The sequence below is a fragment of the Sturnus vulgaris genome, chromosome 2 (genome assembly GCF_052056855.1).
Source record: "Sturnus vulgaris isolate bStuVul1 chromosome 2, bStuVul1.hap1, whole genome shotgun sequence".
In the NCBI taxonomy this organism is placed as follows: domain Eukaryota; kingdom Metazoa; phylum Chordata; class Aves; order Passeriformes; family Sturnidae; genus Sturnus; species Sturnus vulgaris.
In genome coordinates, this window is record NC_142244.1 from 17,678,986 (window position 1) to 17,703,538 (window position 24,553).

Sequence of the window (24,553 nt, forward strand, 5' to 3'; positions counted from 1 at the left end):
TTTTTTCTTGTAAGCATTTCTTTCATTAAAGCTCCCTTGTAAATATTAGAATTGCTGTACAAATTCTGTTGGCAGTGAAATTTGGCAGGCAGGAATAGCTTTACTTTTAGTACCATTTGGTTTACATTAATTCAGCTGTTTAGGTTACCACAGCACTAAAAATAAAAGCTGCCACAACAGACAGAACAATGATTTTTATTAATCTGAGGCTTCCCAGATAGTGAACACACAATGCACTTATGAATAGATTATTTGAGTATTAACAATTAAGTTTGTTTTGAATTTAGTGCTCGTAAAATTCTGACAAGCCTGAAAGGACGTATGTTATTCCATCTTTATGCTGAAGTGGAAAATCCCTTCGGAAACAAAAGCAAGATTTTCTGAAAACTGTTAAATTACTGAAGTCTTTGGAAGCAGCAACCATGCTGCCTGCTCTCAGACATCCCTGTCCTGTTGGGAGAGGGTGAAAGAACAACACGAGGGGTTGGTGGCTGGTGCTGAGTTTACCTCAGAGCATCACCCTGTGACACAGCCCTCTGTGTGTGTGATACAGGGAGGGGCAGGGCAACACAGAATCCATCCAGTGCCTCAATTAATGAAAATAACAGCGCATTCCCAATGCCAGATAACTTGCAACAGCTGGCATTGAGGAAAACCATTGAGACAATAAAACAGTTTGTGGTTTTCAGAGGTATTAAAATGACATACTGAAGACTGACCACACCTTCCCAAGGTCATTTCAGCCAATTAAGTAGAGACTATCAGAAGTATAAAGCAATATAAATTAAAGCTCTGTGTGAACAAAGTGGCCTAATTTATTGCATCCAAATGGCAAACACTGACTTCACACCTTTCACACATTTAGCTTGGTAGGCAGATAATTGAAGAGCTGATAATAAAAGAAATAGACACTCCCTTCTTTTCAAAACATTTCACCTGTGGAAGACTCCAATCACCCCTTAGTTAGCACTTCTAATCATTTAGTTATGCTTCTCAATTTTATAAATACATATAAAAGTGAAATATACTCACACTCCACCAATTACACGTAGTGATCCAATTTCCTGAAACTCCTCTTCATTACCAAACAGTGCTGGGACAGAAGTGATGTTTTCTGAAAACTCTTTGGACCATCCTCCAAAGTGGCTTTTCTCATATATTATTATCTAGAAAACATGATGTTGAGCTGAATCCTTCAAAAGAAGACAAGAAACCTCTCCCTGTGCTTTGCTGAAGTTATTCCCATGACTGCAGTTAACAGTCCCTTCAAGTTCCTCATCTGCTGAATCACACAGATCAGCTATTAACAACATTTATATCTGTTGCAGCATTCATCAGCAAAACACCCAAGTCATGCATGTATTTGTATAATTAAAAGTTACCTAAAGTGTTAATGTTTTTTTAGAGGGAGGAAAAAGGAGCAATAGCTCTGGATCAGCTTTCAGCTCCTCAGATCACAGAAGGATCATGGTCTCACTCACAACTCTTGTACTGGAATAGGGGCTAGGATGGAAGGGTCCTATTCCTGTCCTCTTCCTCCCTTCCCTCTACGTTTTTGGTTTTTTTTTAAACTCATAATGTTAAATGGAAAAAGTCTCCCCCAATCCCTTTATCATCACCGTGACTAATGTGTCAAGTCAGAAAACCTCATTTTATAGCAAATTCACACTTTCCTAATATGTGAAAAACAAACTACTGGTACTTTTACACCTCATCAAACACCAAGTGAACTTGACAGCATGAGGAAATTTTTCTTCAGCAGCAAGCATTGAATAGTTATCAATGATCACACACCAAACAAAAGGAAAGTAGCTTGCATGAAGATTTTATATTCCCAATGTGCTTTTATCTTACTCTCAATGCCCTCTGTGCTTACCTTGACATTCATTGGCATCTGCACCTTTAGTCCACCCTAAAAACAGATGGGGAAAAAACAGTTATTTATATTAAACTTGAAGTTACACTCTGACATATGCTTTATAGCACTACCAGAGCATGAAGTCTTTGCAATTATATTCACCACTTTCAGTGCTGCCTATAGATTTCAAAAGGCCAGGCATACTATAAACCTGACCTACAAACACATCAGAGACTGCAATTTAAAAATACCCCTTCATGGTCTAGAATTCTAAAGTAAATATTTACTATGTGTTTTTAAACTAATTGATATTGACCATTTTTTACAATTAACTTTTATAGCTTTTTTGTACGCATTTCAAATTTCTAAAGCACAAATGGTGCAACACTAGAACAGAGAGAAAACAGCAGGAGAGGGAGAAAATAGAGTCTGACATATTAATGTTTATGGTCAAAGAGCAAATACAACAAATGCATCTTCTCTGGAAATGTTAGTGAATGATGCTCTGTGAGGGAATAAGAGACAGCTATTAGGTCTTACTCCTTTATGGCTTTTAAACTGTCTCTCCATAGGCCTGCTATGTGCACAATAAAATTTGTGTTATACCCCTTCCAATCTCTCTCACATGCAGATCCAAGTGTCTGTCTGTCAACACAAAAAACAGCTGCACCTCCCCAGATTTGTGTGCAATCTGTGGTCAGAGAAACACTGGGTAATAAATGATAATAAACTCTTTATCTGGTCTTCCAGCCCCAGTAGACCCTAACTGAAAAAAAGAATCAAAAACTTCATAAGGGCTTTTTGGTTAATTAATTGGTGTCAGAGGCAATAAAATGAAGAGTCCTTCTGTCTTATTTGACCTCCTCCCAACAACAGCAGTATCCCAGGAAGATGCTGGGAGGGTGCAGAAGCCCAACAAGTCAGAGTGACCAAAGCAAACACATCATGGAGGATTAACCCAGAATGAACATCAGAGCCCAAGTTGTATTTAGGTCAAAACATTTGGGGAAGCACCAATTAAAAAAAAGGAAGGCACACAACTTATTAGGGAGTTGTGAAGTCCTCACCATTCTTAAGGGACGCAGAGATTTTACATCTGCTGAAGGAATTTCAGGTGGTGAATCACATTCTTCCAAAACCGTCACCTCTCCCTTGTAATTCAAGTCTGAATAAGCAAGCCATCTAGAACAGTAAGGATAAATGACCCAATAAGTTCATTAATTAGAGTCTAAATACAAAGATCTAATTGAAATTATTCTCCTTTTTGTACTCATAAGAGCTAGATGTTTTAGACAGTACATCAAAACAAAGCTGTATTTAAATATGCTGGCAACATCACTGCTAGGAAGATCTCAAATATTTTTTCTTACTCCAAGCTAAATACAAATGAAAGAGAAGAACACTTCCAATTTGTTCACTCACTTAAAAAAGCCAGCTTGCTACTCTGAGTATACAAAAAAAGTCAGCACTGAGGATGAGACATTTGCATTGAATTTTATCTAATTTCATCTAAGTTTATCACCTTATGAATGAAAAGCCTTCTTACATCAATCTCATGTAATTTTTTTCAGTGGAAGTTATTAAAGTATGGTTATTTAAAACAGTCCTTTGGAAAGCTATTGTAATTTTGACACGAGGACTAAAAATGCTGGGAGTCCTTCAGACTGTTTTAAATCAACAAGAAAGCTGAATGTAGAAGCTGGACACAGGCTCAGGAGACCACACAAGGAATGGAGGAAGATGCAAGGAGCCATATGGAAAGTGTGATTTTCTTAAAACTACCAAGTTTTGTCAAAACTAAGACATGATTGTTTTTAACTCTTGACCACCCCAAACTTCACAGACACATTGTGAGGCTGTGGGAAGGAAGACTTGGCTCACGTGGAAAGGCAGGACTTGTGTAATAAAAGAGCTAATGTCATTCTGCAATTATTTATGGGAAGAGCCACACAACTCCCAAACTTCAGGAACTGTGAGGTTTTGCCCCAGGGAACAACAGCCCATTCTGCTCAATACAGGAAGTTCTGGGCTACCCAGAGGCCTGTGTCATGTTGCATCACCTCCCTCCAGAATGTCAGGATATGGCTGCAGCTTGAGAAATGCTGGGATGATGTAACACCCATTTTCTGGTATTCCGCCACAGTGTCATGGTTATGGCAGGGTGGGTGACTTGGGAGACAGTATCTATTCTCCAATGAAATAAAAGCTAATTAGAACTGAGTTGCTTCCTCTATTTATAAAGGTACTCAAACATGGAATTACTGAAGACTTCTACCAGCAGCTAAGAAAAAATGCCTTCAAACTAGCAGCCCACAGAGCACAATGCTGCTGTGTAGGGCTGGGAATATTAAATGTATGTTTACTGATTTCTAGCAAAACCCCCTAAATATTGTTCATGTTGCTGAGTTTCATCCCCTGGCATTACTCTTCTACCTGCTGGCAAAACGGTGTTAAAAAGGTTCAGTACTCACACTCCTGATCTGACTCTTATATAAGGATTTTTCTCAACATCCAGTTCCTCTAAATTGGCAACTGCACCCTGTATGCAGATGGGAAGTCCCTCTGTACTACCAGCTGCCAGGCAGAACTCCACCTCTGGAATGCCACAGTCCTGTGGAAACAAATCAAAGGGTAATGCTTATCCACACTTGCAGACTCTGCCCCCAAACATTCCCTTTTTTGCCCCATCTTCTCACCCTTCTCAGGCTTCATATGATGGAAGGGTTTTATTCTTTTTCAAATGGAGGCTGGAATTTTTAGCAAAGCTAAGGGAGGTAAATTTCCAGCTCCCACTAATTTTCAAAGAAATTTATGGGTGTCAGGCTACTTGCAAAAAGGCCAGTTTAAATATTCTCCAACCAAAGGACTGAACAGCATTATAATACTGACTTCTTTTTTAAAAGTCAATGCTTCCATAACACACACATGATGCATGCATTAACTAAAACTTCCCAGAAATATCTATCACATTCCCACCTCCTCCCCTCCATGACAATTAAGTTCTGTAATGTAGAATCCAACTACAGTATCGAGCCATACGAGTTCAGTTTTTCTGTTGTGCTAAATAAATCAACAGCATGAAGATATATAAAAAAAAGATCAGTATTAGAAAACATCTATCCTGTTAAGCAGACACTTCAGCAACCTTCCTGTTACCACAAAGCAACAACCTCTATTTCCTTACTGGAGGTTTACCACTGAAAGATATGATGCTGGAGAACAAACTTGCTGACCACATGCTCTTCTCTAGAAATTGCAGGGATTTTACTGAGCCATCCTCATTTTGCAGTATTTATATAGCATATAAATAACATATATAACATGCATTGCCAACACTTTCTTCCTCAGCCCTCAAACACCTTGTGAACCAACGAGGATCTTCTGCAAGTCCCTGTTTCAGCAGGGTGTTCTGGAACAGAGAAAGGCAGCTCGTGTGCAGCTGGAAGCCTTCATTTCTCAGTGGTAACCTCCCAGAACACTTCCCCTTCTCCTCCTGACCCACAGGCCCTTTTGCATTAGGACAGAGGGCTTGGACAGCATACAGAGATTCCCAAAATCCTAAAGGGGAAAGGAAAAAGATTCCCCCTGCACCTGTGCTAGAGGAGAGGGATGAGGAGCGGTCTCTGAGGGAAGCATTTGATTTCTGGATGTGGTGAGGACCCAGGAGGGGCACACCAGGACAGAGACCCTGCATGGACCATGGCTTCTGAAAGGAAGAACAAAAGAGTTTGCAGAGAAGCCCAGAATCAGGGCACAAAAGCCCTGAAGTTACAGCACCTCACCTCATGACAGCACCTGCAGTGCTGGCCTTTTGCACGTGGGTTTTTAGTGGGGTTTCAGGGGGTAACATCCCACTTCTTGGTTAGCAAGATGCTTTCATTAGCTACTGAACTGTCAGCACTAAGTGTGGCAATTAGCATGGATGCACTTCAGGATATTGTTTCACTTTCATCCTGAGATCTGAGGTACTGCTTTGGCAACTCTCCCTCCTGCACAATCACATTTCCTCTGTATTGTACCTTGCAAACAATGCTCACTCTTTGTTTTTAGAGAAAAATTGCAATACTGGAATTTTTATTTTCAGATTAACAAACCCACAAGAACTAGGAAAGAAAAGTTTCTAGTACAATGCTGCTTTATGGGAAAATGCTAAGGAACTCCATTACTTAATTCTAAGCGTATTGCTAGATAAGATTAAAAAAAATTAAAAGCTCCCCATAGTTTTCACATGTATATGTATCTTATTAAATCACAGCTGAGAAATTTTAAAGTCTGGGTTTTTTTTTTTCTAAAAATATCTGACATGTAAGAAGGGTGAAATTAATAAATCCAACAATAAAGCTTGATCCAGAAAATCGGAAGTTGCACCTAGAATTCCACAAATAATGATGCCAGCCTCTTAATGGCTTCAGATAAATTCTGAAACAAAGTACCTACAAGACTAGACAAGTAGCAAAATTAAAGTATCTGCCTGCGGGCTCAGACAGAATATGAGATGGAAGATGTTTCATTTTAATTCAGTAGGAAGCTTTTATTTTTGTTTTTCATTTAACGTTGGAAGAAGCCAGTCTGTAAGCTCTTTCAAGTCTGCTCCCCTGACTCTGAAGCACATGAGGCAGTCTCCAGCTCAAGAGATGACAAATGTACCAGGGTAGGTAAAGCACAAGCACTTGTAATAAAGTGTCTCCTATTTATCACCATCTCTCTCCAGCCAGATTTTGAGAGCAATAAAAACCCTCTACTCACAGTGAATGTATTTTTGTGTGTGTCCTAGATTAAGTCCACAAATTTCTTTCATAAAGTGCCACATAATAAAGGTCTTTTTGATGAGGTCTTCATCAAAACCAATTCAAATATTTATTTTTAAAGGTGCTAACATGGATGAGCGAGAAGTACATCACTTTTTCTAAGTACATTTTTTTAAAGTCACAAATACACATTTTGACTTATACATGGAGTTCAATTTACCTGTTTTGATGCACAGACTGCAGAAAATAGTAACATTTATTATTACTGTATGAGATGAACACTATATATTTGCAGATGTACACTCTGTGCCATACCATTAATTTATACAATTCAAGCATGCAAACTTAGCTTGGTAAATACTGGCCCCAGCATGTTCATATTTGCCTGAGCATATTTAACGGCCCTCATTACTTTCAGAGCCTCCTTTAACATTCCCAAAAAAGCCACCATCTTTAGAAACAAAATGAAAACCACACAAATATGACAGCAGTCAGGTGGAGAACTAGATCCTTCAGTCCAAAGCCCTGACATCTGCAAGGCGACTAGACTTGGAAATAGATACACACATGTACAACTATCAACATGCAAAATTGCTACCACAGTATTTCAGCCCAGATCCCAAACTGGAAGGTTTCCTCCCTAAACCCAGCCCCAAAACTGTGCCACCCTCCATCACAAGCAGTCCAAACTCATTCATCGTCCTACAGACACATCAGGCAAAAACAGAATGCAAAGCACAGCAAACAGATCAGGCAGCTGTGCTCATTTCCAGTGATAATACACAACCAGCAAATGCTTAGGTATGTCACAGCCTCCAGGCATCCCTCTCTGCCTCCCTTACTCTGTGGCATTCTCCTCCTGCCTCCACAGTCATCCTGGAATGCCTGTGCTTCCCTCGTGGTCCTTAGGGAGCTGGGATGTTCCCAAAGCAGGTGGAACACTTACAGACACCTCCAAAAGAGTAACATGGTCCTCAGCAGAAAGGTGAAAACTCCTTCTGAAGAGGTTTAACACAACCCTTAGGCCTTTAGCACTAAATATTCCTCCTCAGTGGCATCTCTGACATTTTTCTAGCCTGACCAAGAGGTCCAGCAGAAGTGACAGACCTAAAGCCTTCAACCCAAGGTTGGTCTTGGTTGTTTGTCCTTCTTCTGGACCTAGGATTACAGCCCTAGCAGCTCCAGCAGGGCTAAATAAACTCAGCACTGTTCGGTCTTCTTGGACCTGTCAGCTTCATGAAGTGAACAAATGTTTAACTGGAGTGCTTTTGTGTCAACAACAGGACAAAGAATGACTAAAGTCTGGCTTCTTAAGGGAACTGCCAAAACAGGATGAGAGAAGAGCCTATTGAAAACCAGGCCTAATTAGTTCTGATATTCACATGATTGCTTTGTAATAACAGTCTAGACACCATTTAGATACATATTTTGTCTTTAGGATGCTATCTGCTTCTGGAACTTTTTTTTTTTTTTAATTGGACTTGTTGGTCTCCTCCAGGCTTTTTTACCCATTCATGATTCTTGCTCCCAGTGCTCCAGCATTGTACCACTCTTGCTACCACCCACCACCACCAAACCTAGCTACAGAACTCAAGAGGGCTTGTAAATAAAATAATACAAAGGAAATAAATGATTACTGTCCCGTAAAAACCAGCCAGCAAATGAGACCATCTGAAGCTGCTAGGTGTCTTTCTATGGCATCTGACAAAGTAGTCCCTGCTTAAATTCTGAGCTTCTTTTCACCTGGCAAGCCACACAAACAAAAGAAACACACCCTTCATGTAGTAGTGTGAACAATCTCATCACAAAGAGCTTTGCTCAAGGAGACTCCACAAGGAATCCAGGTATTCCCTACTTAACCATCTTGTAGATAGTGATTATAAACTGCTGTTTTGGATCCCTTGTCACCTTGCAAAATAGAGGTTCACAAGACTATTCCAGAATGCAGGTGTCAGGAACTCTTCTTGACTCTTAGTTTTGGGAACACAACATTTAACAACCTCTTTGGGCTTCCAGAAACAAACAGAAAAAAGCCCTACATGTGCAAAAAGGTCAAAATATGTATTTACAGTAGGCCAGAGAGCTGACCTGGCTAAACACACTGTGCTGCAGGAGCTGCATTGAACCTGGGTGTGCAGGCAGACTTTGCAAGCCTTGGCTCAGGCTGCCTAGCCTTAGAGGAAATCAGTCTCCACATCATTTCAGACAGCTCTTCATTTTACTGGTTGCACAATCTGTTTCTTTGGAACCTCCTCCCCATGATTTTCTTGAAATTAAATACACATGGATATACCTAATGCATATCCACAGTTAGCCAGGCCACAAGCTAACCAAAAAGTTAACAGAATCTCTGCTTTTTGGGGAGGCTTGAAGCCAAATCGAGAGCATAAAGCTACTGGCAGACTGTTCTTCAGTCAATATGCTAGTAAAAAAATAAAATATTAGATGTACCTCCTACAGTTTCCTTAGTAAAAATCTGGTTTTCCTCTTCTTGGCAAGCTGTTTTCTTCTCAAATATTTAGCCAATGTTCAAATCTGCTAACTAAAGGCAACGGAGCAGCCATTAAACAAAGACCATAAAAAAAAAACCTACTTGAAAAATTGGAAGACAAGCAGGACAACCTGGACACAGAGCCAGTATGGCCAAACTACTCTAGAGAATAAACACTGACAGCCTATGAAAAAGAGAATGGCAGTAAAACACACAAGCTGCCAGAAAAAGAAACCTCTATTTGTCAAATAAAAACAAAGCCTATATTTTTCCCAAAAATAAATAAATAAGGAAGCACTTTGGGAAACTACCTTCCAAAAGCAGTTCCACAGCAGCTAAAAAACAACCTAAAAAAGGAGGGATGCCTTCATGAGTCAAAATTAGAGCATAAAACCTGGCTTGGTGAGGGCACTAAACTCACCAACCATACCTGCTAGAGGTTTAATTTACATGAGAAAAGTGTTGATTACTGAACTAGTGTACAGTAACAAAGCTTTCCATCTGTGTTCTATATAAATGAACTACAGACTGGAAGAAGAACAGAAGTCAAACCTATTTAGCTGTACTGCAAAGGTTTTTATCAGACATGATGAAGTTAAACACAGTATCTTTCCTATCTAAGAGTGTTCTTTCATACTCAAGACACATCCAGGTTCTCTTGGCTGTTATTGTGGAATACCTTCATTTATTTAGTTGTCTTCCACATTAATGATCAACATTAAATATATGGCAAAGGCTTTTAATTTGGTTAGCTCAAATAAATGTTAACTTCATTTTTCTTGCCTTCAGTTAGCCTCTTTTGAATTAATTATTTTTTAAGTTTTTTAAGAGAATGAAAAAGTATTTCTAATGGTTATGCCATTATGCCCCTGTACTGATGACAAAAAAGGTTATCAATTTTAAAATGACCTCTATACCAGCAGAGAACAGAGAAACCACTTTACTGAAAACCTTTCACATTGTGATACAAATGATAATTCACTCACAGCAAGGGCCACTGCCCTCTGAGTAACTGGAATGTTACACTGAACAACAAGACCACTAAGTCTTCTTAAATCACAAGATCTGGAAAATATATTCCTCATTCACTGAATAACAATAGATGCATTATATTGAGTTTTAGACATTTGATTCTTATCTTTTCAACAAAAAGCCTTCTAAACTGATGGCTGTAGGCAGAGCCACGTGCTGTAGGTGCACTACTGGTCCAAGTGGAAATCCTACAGATGGCACAAAAGCTGCAGAGGGAATGACAGGCAGTTTTTGGAGGCTATATTGTACAAACAGGATTGGAAACCCAAATACTCCTGAAGCAGAAGCCATACAGACACAGCAGACAGCTTAAGATAAAAACTTCTTCAAAAATATGAATTGATTCCATTTAATTTCAAATAACTGGACAAGTAAATATCAAAAAGCAGGGGAGCCTGTGTCACATAAGGGTGATGGCAAAGAAACATAATCCACCTGCTTATTAACTCAGGAAGAAAGGGAAATTTAGTGCAGCGAAATCCCTGGAACTGATCACCTAAAAAGTGAAAAAACTGAGTCACAGCAAATCTGAATAAAGTCAGGAACACTACACAGGCATTGCCCATTGATGGGAATATATCACAATGACCAACAAATCAATCATGTATATGAGAATGTTGTGGAGAAAGCCTGTACCTTTGTTACGTGTTTGATGGAACCAACTGTGAGGTTTCTTCGATGATGTTTTATGCCTGGGAGGTCCCAAAGGTGATCCAGCACAGTTTCTCCTTCTTCTAGTACATGTTTTCGACCCTGGAACTTTGGTTTCTCATAAAAAATCCAACTGCAATAATGATAAAATTAGCTGAGTCGTTGCTGGTAGAGCACAACTGATGCAAAGTCCAGGAAAAAGCTCTTCTTACCAAGACAATTATCACATTTTTCTTATGCTGTCCCTCAATAGTTACATTCACTTTAGTAGTGAAAAGTAAAATACACAGTTCTTCTCCAGGACAAAGTATAAAATAAAAATACAGCTAAACTACAATGCGAATGAACAGCCTTGTTTTACCAGGATATATATTTACTAAGAAATATATTAACTGTCACATCAAAACGTGTCCTGTTCAGGCAGACACAACAAAAGGCATAAAATATACTAATAATGACATTCAGCATTTCTTAGGATGTGAAAGGAATGTATGCAAAACCACACAAGGCTGTCTCAAAACTGCATAAATGTGGCATGCCTGGCTGACAGTCAGAAACATTCCCTGGAAGCTTCACCAATTAAATTCCAATGCAACAACTGACACAGACCTGGCCCCAGCTTCCCCAAGCAAATAAAGGAACACTTGCAAACTTAAAGGTCCTTGTATATATCCTTCTGTATCCACATTCCTTTCAATGCCACATGAAAACTAGCAGCTGAGAATGTTCATGTGATGGTCCTTTTGCAACAGCTACTGTATAGTGAAACTGAACTGTAAAAAATCCACCTTTTTATTTAATACACATATTTCTAATCATGACTATGGCTGCACTGGCTCAGCATTTCATGCAAGAGCTCTAAACTCACTTGTGGCTCTATTAGAAACTTTGTTTGAAGTTAGCTCTCAGGAGAAACAACATTTTTTTTTGTGCAGCATTTAAAGCCCCATTTAATGCTTTTTCATTGGTATCAGTCTAATTACAAAGCAAGAGAAAGACACTACTGCAGATGGGACATATGTCATAAATAAAAGAAATAAAAATACAAGAGGAACACACATGCAGTCTTTTGGAAAGACTCTATCTAAATATGACCTGGATTTCTTACCATCCTCTAATTATCCTAAGTACTGTTCCAGTGGGAAAGATCCACGATGAGGCATCTAGCACATCAGAATGAACTTCTTGTTTACTTTTGTTGCCACAAGTATCATAAATAATAATCTGAAACAATACACAATGCATGCAAATGAGGGCCCATTTCAACACAGAGCACAGTTATTTTTTTGCTTGCAATTTGTGCCCACTCAACTGGGAGGCTACACAGCTTCTTCCCTTATGAAACACTCTACTCAATGAAAACAACCACTGCTGAGAAAAGAAAGCAGAATTACTAGTGGCAGGATTTTAAATAATATATTCTCACTATTAGCATGGGGAAGCACATACTATTAATACATAAAAATAGAGAAAATTAGACTAACAACTTCAGATGCTTTCCATTCAAAAATTACAGTATGACAAATTATTCTATGTATCATACTGATTTATGTGACACAAACTCTGCTTACCTTCCCTGGTCTTGGGTTGTATTTGAGACTTGCCCTGTCGATGAGGTTCTGAAATTAAAAGGACACAGCAAACAACTATTAACAACTGAAACAGCAGCACAAAGCACAGGCAGATTATTCTGGGTCCACTATTTCTGCACATTAGCAGAAAAAAACCAAGATTTGTTTCATAGCCACTCAGAGCTCTTGTAAATTATTTAACAGGGTCAATCAGCAGAAAGCAGCATGTGCTAGAAAGGAAGAGCTGTTATGGAAATTATAACCTTTACTATGTATTACCCCTTCCCAGCAACAATAAACTGCATTTATTAACAGAGGAAAGAACAAAAGATACATCTAACACAGACTGGAGTATTCCCAATATTGTGGAAAGACTTCTTCAGTTACACACTTGGTCTGTGTGGCACTTTCAGATTCTAAAGATGGAAACAGTTGTTTCCATACTCTCCTCTGTCATTGCTTTAAGTGAACTAAATAAAAATATTAATCTATGGAAGTAGCTATGTTATTTACTTGCTAACTGAACTACAGTTTGTAGAAGACATTAATGAAACAATTGAAGAGCCCAGTAAGCTGATACTTACATTTTTTTTTTGGATAAGACAGCTCTATTAATCTCAGAAGAGAAAAAAATAAAAGAACAATTTTCATATAAAAGGCAATTCCATCATCTTCAGGTTGAAATGTCCTTAACAAGGACAAGTCTGTCTTGTGCTATTATAGAGACTTTTTATTATGCATATTTCTCTATTTTACCTTCTGTTCACATATTCTGTTTCATAGTTAAATCACTTTCACCTCTGTGCCGAACCAAGATTGTTATCTTTTAAAAATTATTTTATCAGAAGAATTTTTTTTTTTAAACTAAGACTTTAAAAAGCCTAATAACTTCTGTTAAACTTTTGATTACTTTTCTGATAAAAACTTAATTAAAAGGTAGCAAGGAGGATAGGGAGGCACCAACTTTGAATCTGGGCTAATCACTTTGATTATAACTATCACATGACATGAGACTTTACCTGTGACAATTCTCCCAACTTTGGCATGGAGTTGTCTTGAAACCAATGAATCTTTGGCTGCAGCATATCCTGGAGAATGCTTCCAAACCTGGTCCCCTTTTCAGAAGAGCCTTTTCTGGCAGATTTCAAGTACTGGTAGTACACACTTGTAGGAGGCTGTGTTACAGCAGCATCAGCTTTCTCTGGAATTGGTTCACAAGGTGTCTGACTGGGAGAAGACACATCTGGAAACTGCTCTGCTTGCTCCTGTGAGTCAAGCTGCTCTTCTGAAAGAAGAAACGACTGTTCAAGAAAAGATCTACTTCGGTCATTCGACTGAGGGGTTGCTTCAAAACTCCCTCTGCACTGCCTGGAAACACAGTCGTCTTCTCTCTCAACATCAAGAATATTTTCCTCGTACGAAGATTCTTCCTCCTCTTCCTCCACCCCGTCCTCCTCGTCCTCCTCCTCTTGGCTGAAGCGAGCAGTGAACTGCAAGCGCTCGGACACGGACTGGAGGAGGGAGAGCACAGAGGTGTGGTCAGAGCTGTCTTTGCAGGCTCCCCCAGCACGGCTTTCTGGAGACACATCCGTGGACAGCAGATCTTCCTGGGAGCTGTCATCCTCGTAGATGGGAGACAGAGAGAAAGGATAAATTCTGTAGCGCTTGGCCTCCACGCTCAGGAATGACTCGGAGGCTCGGCTCTCTGCTGCCCCGTTCACCTTGCTGCCCTGCCCGTAAAGACACACTGGCTCCTGGTTATTCCTTGCTCCATCACACCTTGGATGGTCTGTATCATCTGAAGGCAAATCGGGAGGAGAAAGAGAAGCAATCTGCATCTCATCAGTTGAGACAGGTTTGTTCTCAGTTTGAAGAGCACCTTCATAAATGATGGTAAAAGAACTGTTTTCCCACTGTTCAATTAGAGGAGAAGAGGCCAAGAGTTCTGTTGGTTCCTTCATATCATTGCTGCAGTCCAGGCCATTTTCTTCAAGTTGATCGTTTCTCTCCATGTCTTGACCCTTCATTTCTGCCTGCTTCAGGTCCTCATTATTTTGGGCAAAGACTGTGTCAAAGCAGTGTCTCCCTTCCCTGTCCTCTCCAGGACCAGACAGTTCAGGTACCATGGACTGTGTATCTAATCCAGTACTAACCTCTGCTCCCTCATTTGCCCTTTCTGCTAGCTCCTCTTCACTCTCAACTGCCTCTGAATTTTTTAAGATTGCTTTTACTTGTACAGGTACTTCCTCTGCAGCCTCTTTCCCACTGTGTTCATACAGACTGGCGTCTGCATTGCTTTCCAGAGACATCTGAGGGCTGCTTTTATCTTTGGAGTCACTCTGCAGGCCAATACATTCTTCACCACGCATAAAAGATGACAAATTAACATTTACAGCTGGCAGCAGTGTGCACTCTGGCTTATTTGTATTATTGCCTGAACCTTTTAACTGCAATGGGAAAAGGGTTTCTTCAGTCACAGTAGCATTTCTATCTCCAAAATGTAAAGTTCCATCAGATTTTCTACTTATTGCTGATACTGTGCCACACATTTCTGCTGCAGCCACATCGTCACACACCTTTCCATCGTGCCTCTCTTTTGCTCGTGTCAGAAGATCTGATTCAGGCCTTGCTAAACTGCCAGAGGGAATAAATCCATTTGTTTGACAAGTAATTGAGTTATTTGGTACCTTTTCATCTCTTTGGGGCCAGCCTATGCCATTTTCCATACAATCTGGAAGCAAAGGAGGACGTGCACAATCTGCCTTTTCACAGTTTACAGCTACAGTCTGAGTTTCATCCATCTCTGTTGGTTCCTGAGTGTTGGCAGGAAACCTCATATCCAGACTTAAAGTCTTTGGTATTTCAGCCTCAGGTTTAGGCTGAACCTTTCCAGAAAGCCTTTTCCTCTCAGTGCCTGGCTGCTGATTGGATGTCAGTTTTTGTATGGCTGAGTTAATGACCCCATCAACTGTTTCTTTTGCTTTTAGTGCTAGTGCCCTATGTAGGTCAATTTTATCAGGGATACAAGAGAGTATCTTTTCATCTTGATTATTTGTATCCACTCTTTCATTTCCTGTAAATGAAAATGAGCCTCCTCCACCGATCTCATTAAAATCTTTTAATGACTGCACAGCTGACTGGATTTCTCCTGCTGCCAGCTGTACACTTTCAGCCTTCTGATAATTTGCAATATCCATATTTATTAAACTATCCTTGCTCCCACAAAGCTGGCAGACACCAAACCCTTCTTTTGCTATTATTTCTTCTGTAGCCAAGCGTAAAACCAAGTCCACTATTTCTTCAGCTTTCTTCAGCAAAACAGCAGCATCTGGGAAAGAAGAACATTCTTGTCCCGTCACATCACTATCTGCCCATCCTTTCCCAGAACACAGCCCATTTGCCTGGGCAGGTGCAGCAGCTTTTTGGCCAGAAGGGGCTTCCAAGGGAGGTGAAGAATCAAGAATCACCTGTCCCACAGCACCCCTGCACACGGTCTCAGAACAGGCTGGCTCAGATGCAGTTTCCAAAGATTTCAAGGGACAGACGGGTGATGGCATTGCCTCTGCCAGGACACTGCTGTCAGCCTGCTGTGTGGAAAAGGCCTCATCTGCCCCATCTCCAGCTCTGTGACTGTTCCCCTGAGCAGTGCCAGACATGTCCAAGGCAGAAATGGGAAGGTTGGAGGCTTCTCTGGATACCAGAGGAGGAGAAGTGGGCCTGGAGATGCAAACAACCTCTGCATCTACTCCATCAGCAGAGCTATCAAGCACAGGAGGAATAATCTCAGGTTCCAGAGAATTTGCTGGGCACAAAGTTCTCAGGCCTCCTGAGCAAGGTGGCCCCTCAGCCATCCTGTTCACAGGGATTATTCTCTCAGACTCTGCAGCTGGAAAAATAAAGCTGTCCTTTTCAGAATCAGCAATCTGGCCATTTTCAGAGTTCGTGGCAGAAGGCAGCATTTTTCCTTGTTTGTCAGATGAAGAACCAATTACTGTGTGTGATATCCTAAGTTTATTGCTGTTTTCCTTCTTGGAAGAAAAATTAATACACCTATTTTCAGAAACAGGTGGAGATCCAGAAATTAAGTCTACATCATCGTTTTCATGGGTGAAAGCAGAATGGTTGGTCAAAGGCTTTCCTTCAGATGTCAAGGCAGAATGAGGAACCACCATAGAGGCACACTCATGGTTTGGAAGGACTGTCAGCTCATCAAAATTTGTTCTCACACTTTGACACCCATGTGCACACGGTGACACATTTGCAAGGTTTTCCACTGCAACCTCAGACAAAACCTTAATTGTTTCCTCACTCTCCATTCCTGGACAAGGAAAACTAGTCTGCTGTGTGGCAGTGTCCTTAGAATTCTCCACATGGATTAGCCTGTGACCATTTTGTACATGCATTGCTTTCCCTGATTCACTCAGTTCTTCATTACAAGCCCCTCTGCCCATGACTGTATCTTCATCATGTCCAGTAAATGACACTGAAGCAGTCAGACTGCCTGTGGCCAAGCACTTTCCTCCTTTGGATTCCATGCTGAGTGAAGTAGGTATTTGTTCATTAAAAGGAAAAACAACAGTAGCAGGAACGTTCTGTGCATTTTGCTCTCTTTCCACAGCTGTCACAATTTTCTGTGCATCACCATTTCTTGGGTCACCATCCTTATTGTCACTCCTCGTGTGCTGATCTGCCTTCTGCTGAAATGTAGTGGTATTGAAATGAAGCCTCTGGACATCCAAAGTTTGCTCTGAGTGATTATCTACTTGATGATTACAGCAAAATTCTCCCTTCCCCACCTGCGTTTCTTCATTAACTGTCTTGCTTTTTGACTTGGGTGAATGTAAACAATCATCCTGTATTTCTTTTGGGGACTCCTTATTACCTGCTTTACTACAGTAATTTTCTTTACCGAAGTTATAAGTGGCGTTTTTGTCTGTCTGAAACAGTATTTCTGCTTCTCCTGGCAGGCCATCTTCTTTTCCAACCAAATTGTTTACAGATCTGACTTTAAGGGAATGAGTACTCTGGGAAGTGGAATTGGTTAGGATCCCACTGTTTCTACCACTAAATGGCCATAATGAATCTAGTGAATAAGTCCTTTTAACCTTTGTTCCAGCTAAAGCAGGTGTACTTCTTAAGTGTAACTCATGACATGATTCAGTGGATAAAGTTGTGGCCTTTGCAGTTCTTTCCTGTTTACTTCTGCCCAAGCAATGCTGAGCTTTACCAGACTGTTTGCTTCCCTCTCTAACTGCAGAAGAATTTAATGTGTCATCATCTTGGGGATCTTTACCCTCATCTTTTCCATTTTCTTCTATTAGGCATCCTGATTTCACAGACAGAGGTGTTTGGACTTCTCCATTTTCTCTGACTGTGGAAGCACTTCTGTTGTCAGGACTTTTTTCTCCTTTTCCACTTTCAGATTGGTTCCTCAGGAGCTGCCTGATCCTTGCAGATCCCCGATACGTTGCGTACGTGACCGCGGGCGCTTCTGGCTTCCGTCGTGTCTGCCTGGAACAAGGATCATCAGTGTCAGCAGGGACAGACAATTAATGGCTGGCATGATAATAAAGCTTAGCACTACCTGTAGAAGATGTAAAATACTGTTTTACACCACAGGTTAGCACAAACTATACTATTGTACTCAACACTGTTTTCCTCCTTCTTCTGCTAAATACAGGTTTGTGTGACAAATTATAAGGACACCACCTTTCACTAAAAAAGCCACCTTAAACTATAAGGAAAAAAGCAGATGTTGGCTTAACCACCTTCTATCATTTATTTTGTACCAGACAAGGGAATTACTACTGACAAGTGTCACTGCAAGTCAACATTTGCAGTGACAGAAATAATCATCCTGTTTTAAGATGTGTGGTCCTACTAAAGCAGGCCTGCACATTAAAAAGGAAGAAAATTTAGTGTACCAACACTCATTAAAATATTGAATTGAAATTTAAACTTTTACCCAATATCTCAACATATTATTAAGAAAGAGGATGAGGAGAAACAAAACATGTGGGGAAAAAAAGGGAAAGTTTTCAATAGGGGATGCTTTTTTTAACCAGGGTTGTAAGGAAAGAGATTGAATGGAGACTGCAAGACTGCAAGAATAAAGATCCTTGGAATTCTGGAAGGAAAACCAAAATGGGAAAACTAGAAATGTGACAAGGAATTGGGGATCCACCCATTCATTAATCTTAAATTTAGCAGCCAAAAACAGTGAATGCAAAAACTAAGAAACGAAAGAATCACCACAGAGGAACTGCAATCCTGCTCCTTCACTGCTCTTTCTCATAATACTAAGTTCAGAGGCTGTCACTTTCAATTTTCTGAAGAAGCAGCTTTTCTCCTTTCTTAAAACTAGGAGACATCACAAATACTCACCTTTCTTTCAAATGCTCTTTCCCCCCCTATTTTTCCGCCTGTTAAAGAATTCTTGCAAAAAATCAGTCACTGTCAGCTTTTCCATTCTTCACCTTAAGACAAAGTAGATGCTCAGACTAGACAAACTCCCTTCTGCCTCAGCCTCCACTTAAACTAAGAAGAAACTCTTTCAAAGTCTGCCCTGTATCTGCTAACACAGTGAATGCTGGAATCAGCAATTCAGCTGTCTGGAAAATTGTCATATTCATTTCAGGAGACTCTCTTGGGCAAAAATAACAACAACAAAAAAGGTGTCGACTAAGATTTTGATGTCTAATATAAAAGCATTGCAATATACAAAAATAGCTTAATGGCCTCTAAAAGCTCTTTGCACCTTCCCCCATTTGTTCAATTTGTTTAGAAGTTGTTTCAGCTCTAGAGTTGAGAAAAAATAATTTAAGTGAGAAATAAAAAATAAATTCACTAAGGAAAGTGCTGAACATTTGAGTATCATTGAGTAACTGTAACTTCAAATCTCATCTGTATGGATTCTGAGTATATATTCTCTCAAAAGATACACAAGAATATTAAAATGGAGTGGAATCACCAATCTAAAAATAGAATCTCTTTTCTGTCAACAATCACAAGTAAAGAATACACACAGAGTACAAGTGAACTAAATGTGAAATGATTCATACTCATAAACATTAAAAGAGAGATATAAACAGTCATTTATATGCATGTTTTACACTGTCAGGTACCTTTAGGCTAATGCCAAAATACATTAATATGGGAATTTAGACTTCACAAGAGCTTGAAAATTCAGTTTGTATTGGGATTAAATTCACTGTCATCTCTGATGGAGCAGAATCTCGATATAGGGTTTTTTGGCCAGGTATATTAAGTCACAGGGGAAATAGGAAAGTCCAATATAAATAGCACATCTCCCAGGTTGCCAAATTAGATGCCTACATTTACCAGTTTGGTTTCCAAAGATACCAGCAGTGGTAGCTGCTAAACATCATACACTTCATTTGTTAAAATGGCTGACTTGAGGATTCACAACCCTCCAAAGAAACATAAACATTTCTGAGTGAGAAAAACCAAAACACACCAGAGAAAAAGGGTAGTAAAAAAAAATCATCATTATTTTCCACAGAAAATTTTATCCTAGTATTTTCTAAAACTCCAGAGATCCTAAAAACGTGAAGGAAAAGGATCTGTTGAGTTCTGCAGTGCAGTATATTCACTCAGCATCATAGTCATACTAAAAATAAGTCTTAAGAATGTAAGACCTGATCATGCTCTTATTCAGAATTAACCTCACTGAGTAACCTTTCCTGCTTTAAATAATCACTATTAATCTTTTACAAACTTCAGCAGCTCCTCTATACTTTGGCCAACCTCAGAAATAAAAGTTGGCCTACAAGTGCCCTGAATCCAGATGAAATTTCTTTTAAGAAAACAAGCAGAACACATATTGGCACCATTTCTCAAGAAGAAAAATAGCTTTATGGATTCTTGAACAGATCAACTGTAATGACACGTTTGAAGTGAGCACATGAATGGTATTGCAAGATGCCAAACATTCATTTCCACCAAAACTAAGGCATGACTATGAATAAACAGCTTGACAAGAATTAGCTTTTACTGAGTGTCATGAAATCATGGTTGATATTTTTGTGAGATATGCAGTGGGGAGAATTCAGATTTATGTACAAACACGTGGTGAGAACCAGAATTCCAGAAGAAACCTGGAATGTGTCCTTCCAGTTGTCTCCCTATCCAATTCTGCCTTCAAATTTTTCACGTGGACTCAGAAATTCTGAAACCCAAAGCACCCAGATATGGGATGAATATGTAAATTTTACAGAAGGGATGCCAAGGAGAACCCAACGTGATTTGGTTCTATAGCTACACTGATTTGAGCTACACATCCCTCCAAACCAATATTTATTACAGATGGTCAGAGAAAAAAATGTAGTCAGAAGATTTTTTTTTTTGCCTATGTGGCAACCTTTATAATTTCTCCCAATTCTTTTTGCTCTCTGTTTGTCTTCTAAGGGAATTTATGCACAAATCCAATCCTGAGGAGCACTGGCTCCAGCCCTGCTCCTGCTGCAGAGCCCCAGCCTGGGCAGTGTCTCCAACAGCTCTGCTCTCATGCAGGCTTCACTCTACCAAGACTTTTGTCAGTGAGCTCTATTTTCAACCAGAACCAACCTTTCCTCCACAGAAAAGGCAATTTCAGGGTCTCTGACCTTTGATAAAAGAATTTGCTGTTCAGCATATTATAAAAAATTTTGCTAGCAGACCTTTTATTCCTAATGCATTTCCTTTCAGAGCACATAGAAGCATATTCACTCTGAATGCTCCAATGCAACAACAGGACATTTAAAAAATGAAAACCCATGTTCCTATGCAGCACCAGCAACTCAGCTGTAAGTCTTATGAAACAAATTTATAAGCAGGCTGTGCCTCAAAAAAAAAATCATCTGAAAGTGTCACTAGAGACTAGGTTCATTTCTGATCACCAAAAAAAATATGTCACTTCAAAACTTACCTTAAAAACTCTTAGCAAAAATTTTTTTCAGCTTACTTGAGGATGCAGATGAAAGCCTGATTATACAAAGAGTTCAGTGTGCATTCTGTCACATATTTCAAATAGTAGGAGATTCCTTCTTTCCTGTCCTCATAGGAAGCTATTCAATTCCCTATAAAGCCTTAAATCAGTTTCACAAAAGACTTTGACAGCAACAAGAGAGGATGTCAACATGAGTTATGTTAAATTTGTCAAAAGTAGGTGCTTGTAGATATTTCTTCTATTGTGAAAAAGACATAAAAAGTTAAAGGGGGACTAACTCAAGGAGGAGAGGGGAACACGTTCTGACATCTTGTATGGCAGTCATCTTGTGTAACTTGCCCAAGTGGCAGTGGTTATAAAACAGTGTTGTTGATTTGGAAGGCCAGAAGCAGGAGGAATCCTGCTACCTTAAATGTCTCATTCCAGAGCACCCATAAAGAACACATTGTTTGCACTTTTTCACGTGTTTGCCATCGAGATGGCAATCCTTCCAACCCTGTTTGTACCACACAATAATGCAGAAAACATACAATCCTGCAGAAAGTACAGAGCCCTCCCGTACTTTCAAAAGTATTTGTATTTTCCAAAAGTCAGAGGAAGACCACGCAGGCTGATAGGGTATCTCAGACCCTGGCAGCACAGTTCATTTGTACTGCTGCCCAGCCTGCCTCTCCCAAAACATGCCATGGTGAATTTTCCCTTCATAGCTCACTCTTCCAGGTATTTTCTCCCCAGTTCAGCAGTCTGCTGCTATTACAAGCATATCCATGCATGATTCCCCAATCTCTTCTCATAGACCCCACAGAGGGAGCTACCAGAGGGATCTCCAGGCTGAAAATCACTGATCTAGATTTGGTACTTATGGCTCCTGGCTACCCCTCTCTGACCATCTTAAATTACACTGCTGTTTATGTTATTTTTTTTCCAATTAGCTTTTATTCCACTGTATAGTTGACTGATAGCTTTAAAAAAAATATATTAAGGTACTTCATCTGGAAACAACTGTCTTAAAGTCACTTTGAAACACCTCCTGGTAGAATCCAGCTTACTCAGCCAGCTGGTTTCTGTGCTCATGTGAAATATTAATAAATGGGAAAAATGAAAGACTTGCTGGGAAAAAGACACTGGGGGCTAACTGAATACTTGCCATACACAACTTAGATGAAAGATTTTTTTTTTTTAGCTAGAGGGGACAGTTTCATGATTTAAATCTGAAGTCTGAAATACTTAGTGTCCTGGGACATCACAATGTATGTTTGAAAAGGTCAAAAGTTTGATTGAACAAAGTGATTTACACGCAGTTGATTCTGCAGGAAATTTCAAAGCTAATGTTCCATAAGGGCAATTAATAGCCAATGACAATTTTAATAAAAGCAAACACAGTCTCTGTGACCTTGGAAGGAATGTTTTTCCTTCCCCTTGCCCTTCAGGGTAGTACTTGATTATGTCCCACATCTGGGAAAACCTATTCTTTAAGTCTGAAGGAAGACAGCACACATCAAGGCTGACCCAAAACACCAGAGGCTGTGAGACCAAGACCAGCACAAAGGGCCTGGCTCACTCCTAAGCTCTTCCTTGCCCTATTTCCCCAGTACCTGGCCAGCCCTTCCTACCCCATACCTGTGGGTACCATCCTCACCTGCTGCCCCTCCCTTTTCCTCTGTCCCACTCAGGGATTCAGGTGCCTGGGACTTGCCCCTCCCAGGGAGCAGGAACAAGCAGAGCCACTGCTGCTTCTCCCTGGTGTGCAAGAGCTGGGGACAACAGGGACGTCTCCCCTTAGTTTCTCATCTTAAGGCTGAAGAAAGCCACTCCTCTTGGCCTCTTCTGAGATGTAATGAAGAATGAAAGCCAGGGCATCCCTTTATGCTCTTCAAGCAAGAATGTAGCTTCAGGTGTGGTAGGGAAAGCAAAGGGCTTGATTCAGCTGAATACATTACACAGCTGAACAACCTTACTGAAAACCAAAAAGTTCAGCAGAGAAGACAATCCAGTGAATTCATTTTTGACTTAATTCATTTAGCTAAATTTTGCATCACACATCTGTTAATAATTACTCTTAGAATATAAAGTTTCACTCTTCAGAAACAAAAAACCCTTTGCTTTGGCACCAACAAGAACCTTTCCTTTGGACCACATCCCATCTCTGGGCAGGCATCCCTCTCTGGCAGGTAGAGAAATGCTTTGGGGTCTGCATTTCTCCCACAGCACAGCCCTGAGAGTGACCATCCTCCACAGCTCACCCAGCAAGTCAGGGCAGGATGATCTGCTCCTTCCCTGGGACAGCCTTCTAATTTTGGGTGGTATTTGGCTGAACTAGAAGGGTGGAGCTGCCCAGGTAATTTATGCCCCTCTCAAGTGGCAGCAGGTCACTCTCAGCAATGACTCCCTGTCCCCCTGAGCACCAGAAACTGAACAACCCTGCATTTCCAAGGCCATAAAGCCATCAAAACATCAACGAATCAACACCAACAAATGCAGGAGCAGCAGCTTCCCCATTCCTCCTCAGGAATTACCTGATGAGACTCTGCTTGGAATTGATGAATTTCTGTTCATTTACCCTTGATATTCTGCCAAAGGCATCTATAGGGAAAGATGAATGTTGCTGCTACTGACTGAAATCCAAACCAAAATACACAACAATCCATCAGACAAATTAAGGGCTGTGTTTTGTTATCACCACAAGCCTGCCTCTGACAAGCAACACAAAGGAGAATTACAAGCTCTGAAACAAACCTATTAACTAGAATTATGTAAACCTGAAAGATTTTATCAGATGTATTTCTATCAAAATAAAAGGGCAGGATTTGCTGACACTAGCAAGGTGGGAAATACTAATTGCTAGTACTAATATACACCAATTAGTTGCAGAGCAAAAGGTTTACTTGACTTAAAAATTAATTTAAAAACCCCATTCCCTCACAAAACCCAATAATGGAAACCACAGTAGAACTGTAAATGGACTGAAATGTCTTTCTCCTTAGGGCTACCTCCCTTCTGAATGAAATTGCTTGCAATGCTCTCACTAAATTATTCTTAGTACCTGGCTCTCACTAGGGTGTGAAATGTAAATGAATGTTTTGAGCATCTGTTTTTGAAATCACCCCCTCCCTCCTTTACCTACAGTTAGAAAATCCTTGCAGTTGTGGGTTTGTCACTTCCAAGTGTACAAGGTTCATAACACAAGGAAAAACATAGGATCTTAAAGTGCTTTGTTGAACTGGAGTATTAGTGTCTTAACCAGGATTAATTTAA

The 24,553-nt window shown here is 40.1% G+C and overlaps 1 protein-coding gene across 2 annotated transcripts in view; it reads right to left on the reverse strand.

The window, feature by feature from the left end:
* CRYBG3 (crystallin beta-gamma domain containing 3) overlaps positions 1–24,553 on the reverse strand; it is an 80,152-nt gene that overhangs the window by 25,441 nt on the left and 30,158 nt on the right. For both annotated transcript variants that reach the window (XR_015800684.1, XM_014882788.2), the window contains exons 4-11: positions 13,371–17,862; positions 12,352–12,399; positions 11,889–12,004; positions 10,766–10,913; positions 4,330–4,469; positions 2,926–3,040; positions 1,877–1,912; positions 1,033–1,166 (exon numbers count right to left, since the gene is read on the reverse strand). Coding sequence is in view for 1 of the 2 variants with exons in the window: in XM_014882788.2 (XP_014738274.2) it covers positions 1,033–1,166; positions 1,877–1,912; positions 2,926–3,040; positions 4,330–4,469; positions 10,766–10,913; positions 11,889–12,004; positions 12,352–12,399; positions 13,371–17,862 (5,229 nt within the window). In the remaining variant the exon portion in view is untranslated. The remainder of the gene's footprint in view (positions 1–1,032; positions 1,167–1,876; positions 1,913–2,925; positions 3,041–4,329; positions 4,470–10,765; positions 10,914–11,888; positions 12,005–12,351; positions 12,400–13,370; positions 17,863–24,553) is intronic.